We start from the raw sequence: 13,457 nt of genomic DNA, 5'->3' as shown, positions 1-13,457 counted from the left end.
GGGTGGCAGAGTGGGGCAAAGGGGCCACAGAAGTGTGCCCACCATGCTTCCTGTGCGCCACCTTCAGCCTCACCCAGGGGCAGGAGCATTGCAGTCATCCACATTCATGTCTTCCTCTGCCATGACATGAATCCCACAGGGATCTCAGGGTCAATGTGTGGCCCATGTGGCCACCCTTGGGGGCTTTCCCACCCTCACCCAGCCAGAGGCCATCCCAAGACACCAAAAAAGAAAAACAAAGAGGTTCTGGAGCGAGCAGCGTCTGTCCTTATATCAGTTTTATTGGTGGGTTTGTAGCTCCCTGGGCCAGGCCTGGCTGCTTAGGCCAGTCTCTTGCTCACGCGCTCATAGGTCACGCCTCCAATGGTGGAGACCTGAAAGAAGCAGCCGGGACAGAGGGAGTCAGTGCCCCACCCCAAGGTAGCCAGGAGGCACCGCTGAAGGAAGATGAGCCTCCAATCCCAGCCTTGAGTAGATAAGAGTCAGGCGCACCACTTCTTTGGGCCTCAGTTTCCCAATTTGTTCCGGGAGTCAGCGTGAAGACTCCCTGTGATGAATGGTAACCAGCTGTGAGGGGTGATGTGGCTCTGGGTGTGGAATCCTGCACCTCTTTTCCTCTCCATTCACCCAGGTCAGGCTGTTACCCTGCATGATTCCATTTAATCCTCCCAACAGCCCTGTGAGGTTGTTCCCATTGTACAGATGAGAAAATTGAAGTTTAGAGAAGTCAAGTAATCCTTCCAAGGCCACACGCCATGGCTGCACCATGCAGTGTTTGTGAGCACCTGTCACACGCTTGGTGATGGGAAGATACAGTCCCTACTCTCGAGAAGCCTAAGGTTTAGTGGGAGAGGCAGGCGGGGGGGGGGGGGGGCGGCGGTGCTGTTCTTTGAAGGCCCACAGTGTGCGGTGCCCCAGGCTCCATGCTGTGGAGCTGTGCTGCCATTGGATGTGCACGTGTCATCAGCTGGTTCTGACACCCAGCAGAAGAAAGCATTTCCATGAGAAGGGCGGGTAGCAAACAGAGAGCTGTGGGAGAGCCCAGAGGAGGCAGGGAGCCACTGACTGGATAACAGGAGGGGGAATTGGCTGTTGGACAGAATCCTGAAGAATTGGATTTGGAAAAGCAAACAGGAGAAAGGGAATTCAGAGCAGAGGAACCACATGGCACAGAAAGGGAGATAGGAATGGCTCTGTCCAGCTCAGGAGGAGTAGCTGGTCCAGAGGGGCTGGGCAGAGCGTACCTGTAGAATTGGGCAGTAAGGCCGTGGAAGGTCAAGCGGAGGAGTTTGGTCCTGATTCATAACAAAAGGCAGCAGTGGGAGGTGATGTGTGATTTGCATATGGGATGGATGGAAGGTGGGGGAGAGGTGGAATCAGAGGAGGCTGGGGCTTGGTGTAGGGGAGAGGTGATGAGAACATGGCAGGGGTGCTGGTGGTGGAAGGCAGGAGGGATGCTTACAAAATGCACTGTCTATTGGTGGAGAAGTGGGGAGGTGCCAGGATGATTCTGGGCCTCTAGAGATGGGAGATTTGCAATCAAGACAGCTCCTCTCGGGGCCTAGTCATGCAACTTTGTTTATGTGTGCACGTGCCTGGGTCTATGTGCATATATGTGTGTGTTCCTGGCTGTGTCATGTGTGTGTGTGCATGATGACCCTGAACTCTGGTCACTGCCCACACCACATGGGCTCCATGATGAGGAATCTCTGGGAATTGACAAGCAGGTTCGCTCAGCTTGGGAAGATCAATTCTCTTGTCAGGCCCAAACCTGCTTCCAGTTCTCCTGCCCTATGCTCTTCCTGCACACCTCACAGGCTGGGGAGCTTTGCTTCTTCTGGGAGTTACTGACTGACATTTCATGTAAAAATGCGTCAAAAGCCCTTTCATCAGATCCTTCAAAATGTCAGTTTTCACCCAGGAGAAGAGGGATATAGTCACTTTTGTTCTTTTTACAGTTTTTCAACACTGTACATCTATTAATTTTTAGATTATTATAATTTTTTTTTGAGACAGAGTTTTGCTCTTGTTGTCCAGGCTGGAGGGGCTCATTCTTTGCTCACTGCAACCTCCGCCTCCTGGATTGAAGCGATTCTCCTGCCTCAGCCTCCTAAGTAGCTGGGATTACAGGTGTGTGCCACCACACCTGGCTAATTTTTTTTTTTGTATTTTTAGTAGAGACCGGGTTTCACCATGTTGGCCGGGCTGGTCTTGAACTTCTGACCTCAGGTGATCCACTTGCCTCAGCCTCCCAAAGTGCTGGGATTAGAAGCTTGAGCCACCACACCCAGATAATTTTTAGATTCTTTAAACAAAAATGTTAAAGGGGGATAAAAAGACCCGTGGGCCTGGGCAGAAGAGGCAGGGGGCCTAGTCTAGAAGTCAGCAGATGAGATCTGCCTCTGCATGTACTAGTTGTGTGGCCACGGCCAAGTCCCTTGCTGTCTCTGAGCCTTGTAATGCTGCTCTGTAAAATAAGTATAATGGGAGGGCACGGAACCTCTTGGGCCATCTTATGGACTGCACGTGTGTCCCCCCACCAAACCCATATGATAAAGGTCAAAGCCCCAGTGTGATGGTATTTGGAGATAGGACCTTTAGGGGGTAATTAAGTTATGAGAGCGGAGTCCCCATGAGGGATTAGTGCCCTCATAACAACAGACACAAGGCCTGGTGCAGTGGTTCACGCCTGTAATCCCAGCACTTTGGGAGACCAGGGTGGGCAGATCACTTGAGGTCAGGAGTTCAAGACCAGCCTGACCAACATGGTGAAACCCTGTCTCTACTAAAATTACAAAAATTAGCTGGTCATGGTGGCACATGCCTGTAATCCCAGCTACTCAGGAGGCTGAGGCATGAGAATCACTTGAATGGGGGAAGTGGAGGTTTCAGTGAGCTGAGATTGTGCCTCTGTACTCCAGCCTGGGCAACAGACTGAAATTCCATCTCAAAAAAAAAAAAAAAAAAAAAAAAAGGCCAGGCACAGTGGCTCACCCTTGTAATCCTAGCATTTTGGGAGGCTGAGAGGGGATGGATCATGGGGTCAGGAGTTCGAGACCAGCCTGGCCAACATGGTGAAACCCTGTCTCTACTAAAAATATAAAAATTAGCCAGGTGTGGTGGTGGGCACCTGTAATCCCAGCTACTTGGGGAGGCTGAGGAAGGAGAATTGCTTGAACCTGAGGGTGGAGGTTGCAGTGAGCCGAGATCATGCCACTGAACTCCAGCCTGGACAACAGAGCAAGACTCTGTTTCGAAAAAAAAAAAAAAAAAAAAACAGACACGAGAGAGATGACGTCTCCCTGCCATGTGAAGAAACCAGGACGGGGGCCCTCATAAGCCCCTGACCATGCTGGCACCCTGATCTTGTACTTTCCTGCTTCCAGAGCTGTGTGAAATAAGTGTCTGTGGTGTAAATCATTTACACCACAGTGTCTGAGAGAGGCAGTGTGCTCCTTTCCTCTTGACAGGGCTTGAGATGTGGGCACAAGAAAGTGAGAATGACAGAGAGACAGAGAGAGAAGGATCAAAGAAGGAGAAGCAAGGGGGTCACACAAACACTGCCTCCCTCATCATGTCTTCCCTGCTGGAGAGCTTCAGGGAGGAGGGAAGGGCCCTTTCTAGACCTACACGGGACCCCAGAGGGTCTCTGGCCCAGGTCACAGGCTCACAGTGAGGGAATGAAGTATGGAAATGCCTTCTTTTCCCTTTTAACCTCACGTTCATTTCTTCCACCTGGGGAAAACTTGGAGACCCACGGGAAAGCAACAGAAGTGAGAGGAAGGGCCTCCCAGGGCACCACCTCCAGTATAGGAGGAGTGGGTCCACAGATGTGTGTGTTGGACCTGCCAATATTTACAGAATTTTTTTAATTAGTTGCCAATATTTAATAGTGTGGAGATTTCACATGGAAGTGCAAATTTCCAACTTCTCTTGATAAATCAGAAGATCTGGTAGAAGGGGCCTGATGTCCCTCATGGAAAAGGAATGGAGTGGTGGCTGTCCTTTGAGGAGCCACCTGGACCAACTCCTTTATTTATATTCTGGGAAGGATCTTCTGGGCTTCCAGTCTTGTGTCCCAGAAGTGGCTGAGTGTGAGTGCTGCAGTCAGGCTACTTAGCATCAAATCCCAGCTCTGTCATCAAAGCTGTGTGCTCCCTCACTTATCCCTGTGCCTCAGTCTCCTCCTAAAATGGAGATAAAAATCCCCACCTAACAGGGTTATTTTGAAGACCGAATGACATCATGTGCATCCAGCACTCAGCATAGAGCCTGGTACAAGGGAAGTGCTGGTAAAGCCAGCTGCCCAGAGGCCTGCTTCTGAGGGGCTGTGGCCAGGAGGCAGACAAATGTCCAATAATCATCCCAGGAACCAGCAGGACACTCACCTCCACCAGCTTGTCACCCACGATCTCTGAGGTCTGGTGATAGTTGGGGAAATTCACCACCAGCTTCCCGCCCTCCATCTGCACGGTGGCCTGGAATGGAAGCACAACATTAAGCCTGGGTTGTTGCAGGTGATTGGCAACTATCTGGGGCTGGTGGCGCGGGCAGTAAGAAGAATTTACCAAGGCCAGGCACGGTGGGTTATGCCTATAATCCCAGCACTTTGGTAGACTGAGGCAGGCAGATCACTTGAGGTCAGGAGTTCGAGACCAGCCTGGCCAACGTGGTGAAACCCCGTCTCTACTAAAAATACAAAAAGTAGCCCGGTGTGGTGGCTCATGCCTGTAATCCCAGCTACTTGGGAGGCTGAGGCACAAGAATCACTTGAACCCAGGAAGCAGAGGCTGCAGTGAGCAGAGATCGTGCCACTGTGCTCCAGCCTGGGCAACAGAGCAAGACTCTGTCTCAAAAAAAAAAGAATTTACCAAGACAGTTGTAGGTTAAAAAAAAAAAAAAAGTCAGATTTCTTAGAGAAAGTATGAAAATATGTTGCAAGGGTGCACTGGGCAGGACAGCAAGAGAGGAGTTGACTGCAAGGAGACAAAGTCTTGCTGGAGAGTTTATAGACTGTTGCTTATGCTGTGTGCTGAAGCGGGTTTTGTGCAGTACTGACAAAGCAAAGGTTATGGTGAGATAACTTACATTTTTCTATCAGTGGAGGTGATGATAGCTGGGCACAGGAAGATTGTGAGTTATTTGCACAGGAGGGCTATGTGTTCTGGACCATGAAGAAAGGCAGACTTACAGCTTATCTGCTCTCCTTTTTTGCTTTCCCCTGCTGCCGCCAACCTGACTCCTTTTCTATAATTAGAACTCCACATGGGTCACCAGAGGCCTAATGATAGAGGCAAATAGCTGGGGTTCAAATCCCTGGTCCCACCATGCTCTAGCTGCAAGGCCTTAGACACATTACTTGGTCTCCCTGAGCCTCGGTTTCTTCACTTCTTTTTTTTTGAGACGGAGCCTCGCCCTGTTGCCCAGGCTGGAGTGCAATGGTGTGATCTCGGCTCACTGTAACCTCCGCCTCCCGGGTTCAAGCGATTCTCCTGCCTCAGCCTCCCGAGTAGCTGGGATTACAGGCGCCGGCCACCACGCCTGGCTAATTTTTGTATTTTTCATAGAGACAGGGTTTCACCATATTGGCCAGTCTGGTCTTGAACTCCTAACCTCGTGATCTGCCTGCCTTGGCTTCCCAAAGCGCTGGGATTACAGGCGTGAGCCACCGTGCCCGGCCAGTTTCTTCACTTCTAAAACAAAAGCAAATGACTGCATTTTTTCTTCTAGCATTCACTATGTGGCAGGCAACATGCCAGGTGCTTTCATGCACTGTCTTGTTTAATCTTCACCACAGCTCTTGGAGCCAGAGATTGTATGTAGTCTCCCTTTGCATACTAGAGATATGAGGCTCAGGGGAGTGAAGTGACTTGCCCAAGGCCCTACAATTGCTGGTGGGAAATCATGGTTTCAAACCCAGCCAAGGCTCACTCCAGGGCCTAGTGTCTTTATCTCTGTGCTACACAGAGAGGCAGCATAAAAAAAGCACTTATGGCTGGGCACGGTGGCTCACACCTGTAATCCCAGCACTTTAGGAGGTCAAGGTGGGTGGATCACAAGGTCAGGAGTTTGAGACCAGCCTGGTCAACATGATGAAACCCTATCTCAGCTAAAAATACAAAAATTAGCCAGATGTGGTGGTGCACGCCTGTAATCCCAGCTACTCAGGAGGCTGAGGCAGGAGAATCACTTGAACCCAGGAGGCAGAGGTTGCAGTGAGCCGAGATCATGCCAATGCACTCCAGCCTGGGTGACAGAGTGAGTCTCAAATAAAAAAAAAAAAAAACACTTATGCTCTCTAGTGCCTGGTGTAAAGGCCTGCCCCTGTTGTGTAACTAAGGCAAGGTTTTTTTTATTTTTATTTATTTATTTTTTTTTGTGATGGACTCTCACTCTGTCGCCCAGGCTGGAGTGCAGTGGCATGATCTCAGCTCACTGCAACCTCTGCCTACTGGATTCAAGTGATTCCCCTGCCTCAGCCTTCTGAGTAGCCAGGAATACAGGCATGCACCACTATGTCCAGCTAATTTTTGTATTTTTGGTAGAGATGGGGTTTCACCATGTTGGCCAGGCTAATCTCAAAATCCTGGCCTCGAGCCATCCACCCACCTCGGCCCCCAAAGTGCTGGGATTACAGGCATGAGCCACTGTGCCTGGCCAGCAAGCTTTTTAATCTCATGATTTAGCCTTCCCGCTCAATCTGGAGAGAGTAATTGTAGCAATTTCATAGGATTAACTGCATTAAGATGGAAAAACTATTCAGCAAGTGTCTAGCTTATAATAAGTGTCCAGCAAGTATTAGCTATTTTTCTTATTGTTTTAGTGCCCATGTTTGACCATTAAAAATCAGGAGCATTAAATTGCCAGGTAACTCAAGCTCCTAATGCTGGAGGCCAAACTGGAGAAAGAAGCCTCAGCTCGGGAGCAGGGAGGCCATGTTTGAGAAGGCGAAGTCAGATGGAGGCCTGGGGAAGGAGGGGGACAGCCAGTGGCCTCTCACCTTGAACGTCTTGCCCCCCATTGTCTGTATGTTGCTTTCCTTGCCAACAGTGAACTTGTTGGTCATGGTGTGGCCCCCGGAGTAGTGCTGGGACCAAGTGAAGTCCTGCCCATCCTGCTGCACCTCCGTGACGATCTTGAAGTTGCGGGCCTTTTCGATTATATCGCTGGAGATCCCTGGACCCGGGGACAAGCAGAGTAGCCATATAAGAGCTGCTTTTAACCCTGTGGTTTGGGAAAAGAGCTTTCCTGGCCACCCCCACCGCCCTACCCCCTCGTGCATGATAGGCTAGCCTGCAGGTTAAGAGCACGGTGCCTGAGACAGATAATACGTGCTGTGAGCCATGTGTCTGGGGAAAGTCACTATCTCTCTCAGCTTCAGTCTATTCATCCACAATATGGAGATAATAAGGCCCATCCCAAAAGGCTGTTACAAGAATTATATTCAATGTGAGTGTGTTTGTGAAGCTCCTGGCACATAGTGGGTGCTCATCAATAATAACCAAGCTTCTGATAGTAATATAAATATAACTGAATCTTGCTAAGCTCGCGAAGTTCTGGAATGAATGAGACTTTCAAGACCAGGTGTGGTGGTTCATGCCTGTAATCCCAGCACCTTGAGAGCCCGAGGCAGGCAGATCGTTTAAGGTCAGAAGTTCGAGACCAGCCTGGCTAACATGGTAAAACCCTGTCTCTACTAAAAATACAAAAAAATTATCTGGGCATGGTGGCAGGTGCCTGTAATACCGGCTACTTGAGAGGCTGAGGCAAAAGAATCACTTAAACCCTGGAGGCGGAGGTTGCAGTGAGCTGGGATCGCGCCACTGCAGTTCCGCCTGGGCTACAGAGCAGGACTCCGTCCCCTCCTCCCTGCCAAAAAAAGATTGTGTCTTCTAATACTTTTATTTTACAGATAAGGAAGTGAGCACCCAGAATGGGAAAGGGACTTCCCAATATTTCACTGAAATTTAATGACCGAATCAGGTCTAGAACCGAAGTGGGCTCAATTCCCATCCCACAACACGAGGCTGTTATAGGTGAAGCCAAGTCATTGCTCCTTCAGGGCCACTGCCAATACATGACTCAGAGGGACTCTCGACTCCTCAAGGCCCCAAGGCACAAGGGCCCTGGTCTCGGGGTTGCTCTGAGCCAGCTGGCAGGCAAGAAGTGGCCACCAAGAGGGAGGGCACGGGTCCCCTTGAGCTGTCCTCTGAACCTTGAGAGTTACACTGCCTGAGACTTTTTAGATAGTGAGATACTGAAATTTCCACAAGATTGTCAGATCCACTGTCTCATTGGTTCCTCACAACAGGCTGGTGTTACAAGTCAAGCAGTGAGAGAAGGAATGAAATCACTGGTCTCTCTGCCCACAGTGTTTGGCACAGTAAGAGGCCTGTGTTTGCTGAATGACTGTGTGAAGAAGTGACTTGTCAAACCTGGTCTCCACGCTAACCCTTTGGTTTCCTCTCCTAGGCAGGAAGTGGTGACACCACTCATCACAGGGTCCTGGGTGCCAATGGCCTCTGCCACTGACTTGGGCAAGTCACGCTGAGTCCCCATTGGTAACACTGAGATAGCCTTGCATATAGCTGGTGTTCAATAAATGTTTGATGGGCTGGGCTCGGTGGCTCATGTCTGTAATCCCAGCATTTTGGGAGGCCGAGGTGGGTGGATCACCTGAGGTTAGGAGTTCAAGACCAGCCTGAGCAACAGGGTGATACCCCGTCTCTACTGAAAATACAAAAAAATTAGCCAGATGTGGTGGCACACGCCTGTAGTTCCAGCTACTCGAGAGGCTGAGGTAGGAGAATTGCTGGAACCCAGGAGACGGAGGTTGCAGTGAGCTGAGATCATGCCACTGCACTTCAGCCTGGGAGACAGAGCAAGACTCTGTCTCAAAAATAAATGAATAAAAATAAATACATGTTTGACTAAATAAACATCAAATCTCTACTTCACCAACCAAGTCTCCACTTTACCAATGACTAGCTGTGTGACTTTGGACTAGTTAATTCCCTGGTCCTCAAGTTTTCATCAGTAAAGTGGAAATACTAATATATTCTATGTGTGTTTTAAAGTCAAAGAGTGTCTAGGCTGGGTGCGGCAGCTCACGCCTGTAATTCCAGCACTTTGGGAGGTCGAGCTGGGTGGATCACCTGAGGTCAGGAGTTCAAGACCAGCCTGGCCAACATGGTAAAACCCCATCTTTACTAAAAAAATACAAAAAAAAAAAAATTAGCCGGGCCTGGTGGTGCACACCTGTAATCCCAGCTACTCGGGAGGCTGAGGCAGGAGAATTGCTTGAATCTGGGAGCCGAAGGTTGCAGTGAGCCGAGATGGTGCCACTGCACTCCAGCCTGGGAGACAGAGTGAGACTCTGTCTCAAAAATAAAATAAAATAAAATAAAATAAAATAAAATAAAATAAAATAAAATAAAGTTAAAGAGCGTCTTAGTTCTTATTATCCTCAGAGCCTGAGAGAAAGCAGTTGCTCAACAAATGTGTGAATGAATGAATGAGTGAGTGAGTGAATGAATGGATGAAATCCTGTCCCATTCTACCTTAGGGGTTTGGGTTCCTGGCCTAGAGCTGGCTGTGACAAACCAACCCTGAGGAAGGGATACCCAGGAGCTCACTCACCAAGGAGCTTCATGAACTCATCATAATTCTTCTCACTCTCCATCTCGAACTTGCCGGTGAAAGCCATGCTGCTGGGAGGCTGGAGGCCAGAGAGCAGAGGGATGAGGAGAATGGGTGGTGCTGAGGGGTCTGCTGTCCCAGCTTATAAACTCTCCCAGTTGCTGAGGCTCAGCCCCTAAGTCACCCCACTTCTTCTCCCTCCTGTCCTGAAGAGGAAGCACTTGCTGTTTTATGATGTGGGCAGGACCTGGAGGGACAGAGCCCCGAGGTTATTCACCCTGGGGAAGTGTTGTGACCCCATTGCCATTGCCAGCAGGGTCAGGATGGCAACGGGTTTGAGGAGTCATCACCTCTCTGCCCATCTCTCCCTCCGTTCCCGCATGCCCTGCCCTCAACCCATGCTCTCACCATCTCTCATCACTCCTGTACCCTCTAACTCTGCAACCAAAGCACTTGAGCACTTGCTGCATGCAGGGCCAGCACTGAAGAAACACAAATGAACGAGACACACACCTTTCCCAAAAGAGCCTTTGGTTTAGTCCAGAGACAAGCACACACCTGCAGAGAGTTCTTGTGTAAGCAGTGATGTGCCCCAGGAGAAAAGCAGATGGCTGACCTGGAGCATGGGGAAGGAGCAATGGTGTCCAGTGCAGGGCTAGTGCATGTTTGGGGAGGAGGTGGCATTTGGCACCCGTCTTGGAGGACCAATAGGACTTGGATGTGTAGAGAAGCAGGAAGGTTGGAGGAGGCTGAGAACAAAGGGAGACGATATTCTAGGATGAGGGAACAGTGTGATGAAGATGGAAAGGGCCATGATGAAAGGAAACAATGAGTTTAGCTGGAGCAAAGCAAACTTGAAGGAGAACAGATGCTCCTAAGGGTGCAGATAATGCAACCAGAGTAAAGCAGCCACCCATGGACCTAGGCAGCGCACCTGGAGGAGAAGGTGCCAGGTGCCTTGAAGATGCCTGTGCACCAGGCACTGGGCTGGGAGCTGGATGAGTTTTATTTTGTTCAAGCTTCAGAGCTGGAAGGGGTTAGGGGTTCAGAATCTTGACTTCCATTTCCTGCTGTGTCTCTCAGTACCACTTCACATGCAGGGACTCTATCTCCTCCGTGATCACTCCAGCCTACCTATCTTGTGAGAATGTCCTCTGCATTGGGCAAAATTGACAGTGCAAAGTATAAAACACTCTGCAAAGGCTCTCGTGATTATTATGTATTTATTTATTTTTGAGATGGAGTTTCACTCTTGTTGCCCAGGCTGGAGTGCAAAGGTGTGATCTCAGCTCACTGCAACCTCCGCCTCCCGGGTTCAAGCAATTCTTCTGCCTCAGCCTCCAGAGTAGCTGGGATTACAGGCACGCACCACCACACCCAGCTAATTTTGTATTTTTAGTAGAGACGGGATTTCTCCACGTTGCTCAGGCTGGTCTCAAACTCCCAACCTCAAGTGATCCGCCTGCCTCAGCCTCCCAAAGTGCTGGGATTACAGACATGAGCCACCACACCCGGCCGATTATTATTATTAATTCAGGAAATCTCTGCACGTCTATTTCCTTTTCCCAGGCTTGCTCTCCATGAATCTCCTTCATTTCCATCTAAAGCTGAATTCAATACAGTTGCTGACTCCCAGACCTGGGACTAAGGGGTCTCTGAACTGATGAAAAACCAACTCCGCTGCATTTTACCAGGCTTTAATCTCCAATCTTGGAATTTCTAACTCCAGCCAGGACTCTTACTTTAGTCTAACAGGCAGACAGACAGACAGACAGACAGACAGACACACACACACACACACACACACGTCATGGATTTTTTTAAGTTATATATATAAAAATTTCAAATAATTCAGAGCAAGTGAGAGTCCTGTCAGAGGTGGCCTGTGATAGTAGTTTGGTACCTCTCCTTCTAGGCTTTTCCTTTCCTTTTCTTTTTTCCTGAGACAGGGTCTCTCTTTGTTGCCCAGGCTGGAGTGCAGTGTGTGATCTCAGCTCACTGCAGCCTTGACCTCCCAGGCTCCAGTGATCCTCCCAACTCAGCCTCCCAAACAGCTGGGACTACAAGTACATGCCACCATGCCTTTTTTTTTTTTTTTTGAGGTGAAGTCTCCCTCCGTTGCCCAGGCCGAAGTGCAGTGGTGCAATCTTGGCTCACTGCAACCTCCGCTTCCAGGTTTAAGTGATTCTCCTGCCTCAGCCTCCCTAGTAGCTGGGACTACAGGTGCTTGCCACCACACTCAGCTAATTTTTAGTAGAGACAAGGTTTCACTGTGTTGGCCAGGCTGGTCTCAAACTCCTGACCTTGGATGATCCACCCACCTCGGCCTCCCAAAGTGCTGAGATTAGAGGCCTGAGCCACCACACCCAGCCCTTTTAGGCTTTTAAATGCACGTATTTATTTTCTGGTATAAATGGGACTATATTGCTCTGTTACCTCCTGTTTATGTAATGATATGGGCACATGTCTATATCATTACAAAAAGGTATATCATATCCTGTTCAACAGCTCCAGAGTATTCTATCATATGTATGTCTCATAACTTACTTAGCTATTGCTGGATTTTTAGGTTGTTTCCAATCTTTTCCTATTATAAATAACAGTGATAAAAATATTCTTGTTCACACCTTTCACTGTACATGTCAGATTATTTGCTAAGATTGCTTGCTAAGGATGAATTCCCAGACATGAAATTCCTGGAACAAAGGATTGTAGTATTTAAAATGTGTATATCTATTACTTTACTGCCTTTCAGAAAAGCTGTAGCAGTTTACACTCCCGCCTAGAGCATGTGAGAATTTCCCCTCACTGATAATAATAATGATGATATAACAATGACTGATAATAACAACAATGGCAAGAATAGCTCACATTTATTGGATCTTTATTATGCATTTGGCACTCAGCTGAGTGTTTTACATGAATGATCTTATTTAATCTTCAGAACAACTCTATGAAGTATGTACTGTTATTGCCCCCATTTCACCTAGGAGCAAAAAGAGGTTCAGTGAAGTGTTAACCTTGACAAAGTATACCTTGCCAAAGTCACAGAGCCCCGGTGTATAGTTTATATTTACTTTTTTTTTTTTTTTTTTTGAGACAGTCTCGTGGGGCGATCTCGGCTCACTGCAACTTCCGCCTCCCAGGTTCAAGCAATTCTCCTGCCTCAGCCTCCTGAGTAGCTGGGATTACAGGCGCCCACCATCATGCCCAGCTAATTTTCTGTATCTTTAGTAGAGACGGGGTTTCTCCATGTTGGCCAGGCTGGTCTCGAACTCCTGACCTCGTGATCTGCCCGCCTCGGCCTCCCAAAGTGCTGGAACTACAGGCGTGAGCCACCGCGCTCGGTCTATATTTACTCTTAAAATAGCTTTCAACGTCTTTTTTTCAAAAAATCCCTATAATCCCATAACCCTAATACAAGCAAACTGCTTTTATTAATTAATTAATTTATTTATTTGAGACAGTTTCACTCTATCGCCCAGGCTGGAGTGCAGTGTCACATCTCGACTCACTGCAACCTCTGCCTCCCAGGTTCAAGCCGTTCTCCTGCCTCAGCCTCCCAAGTAGCTGAGATTATAGGCGCCTACCACCACTCCCGGCTAATTTTTCTGTTTTTAATAGAGACAGGATTTTGCCATGTTGGCCAGGCTGGTTTCGAACTTCTGACCTCAAGTGATCCACTCGCCTCGGCCTCCCAAAATGCGGGTATTACAGGTGCGAGCCACCCTTCCTGGCCTTATATTTTCTACTCTCTTCCTGCCTCTTTTGCTATTTCTCTCCTTCTCCCTCATTATTGTTTTCTTTCTTATCAACTG

At 48.8% G+C, this 13,457-nt stretch overlaps 1 protein-coding gene across 1 annotated transcript in view; it reads right to left on the bottom strand.

The window, feature by feature from the left end:
* Positions 1–263: 263 nt before the first annotated feature.
* FABP6 (fatty acid binding protein 6) overlaps positions 264–13,457 on the bottom strand; it is a 51,902-nt gene continuing 38,708 nt past the window's right edge. The window contains exons 4-7 of the mRNA XM_031011275.3: positions 9,640–9,718; positions 7,001–7,176; positions 4,389–4,478; positions 264–374 (exon numbers count right to left, since the gene is read on the bottom strand). Coding sequence (XP_030867135.3) covers positions 321–374; positions 4,389–4,478; positions 7,001–7,176; positions 9,640–9,718 — 399 coding nt within the window. The 3' untranslated portion in view covers positions 264–320. The remainder of the gene's footprint in view (positions 375–4,388; positions 4,479–7,000; positions 7,177–9,639; positions 9,719–13,457) is intronic.

Source organism: Gorilla gorilla, chromosome 4 (genome assembly GCF_029281585.2).
Source record: "Gorilla gorilla gorilla isolate KB3781 chromosome 4, NHGRI_mGorGor1-v2.1_pri, whole genome shotgun sequence".
NCBI classification, from domain to species: domain Eukaryota; kingdom Metazoa; phylum Chordata; class Mammalia; order Primates; family Hominidae; genus Gorilla; species Gorilla gorilla.
Note: the sequence above shows the minus strand (reverse complement) of the source record. Positions and strands in the feature narration are given on the sequence as shown.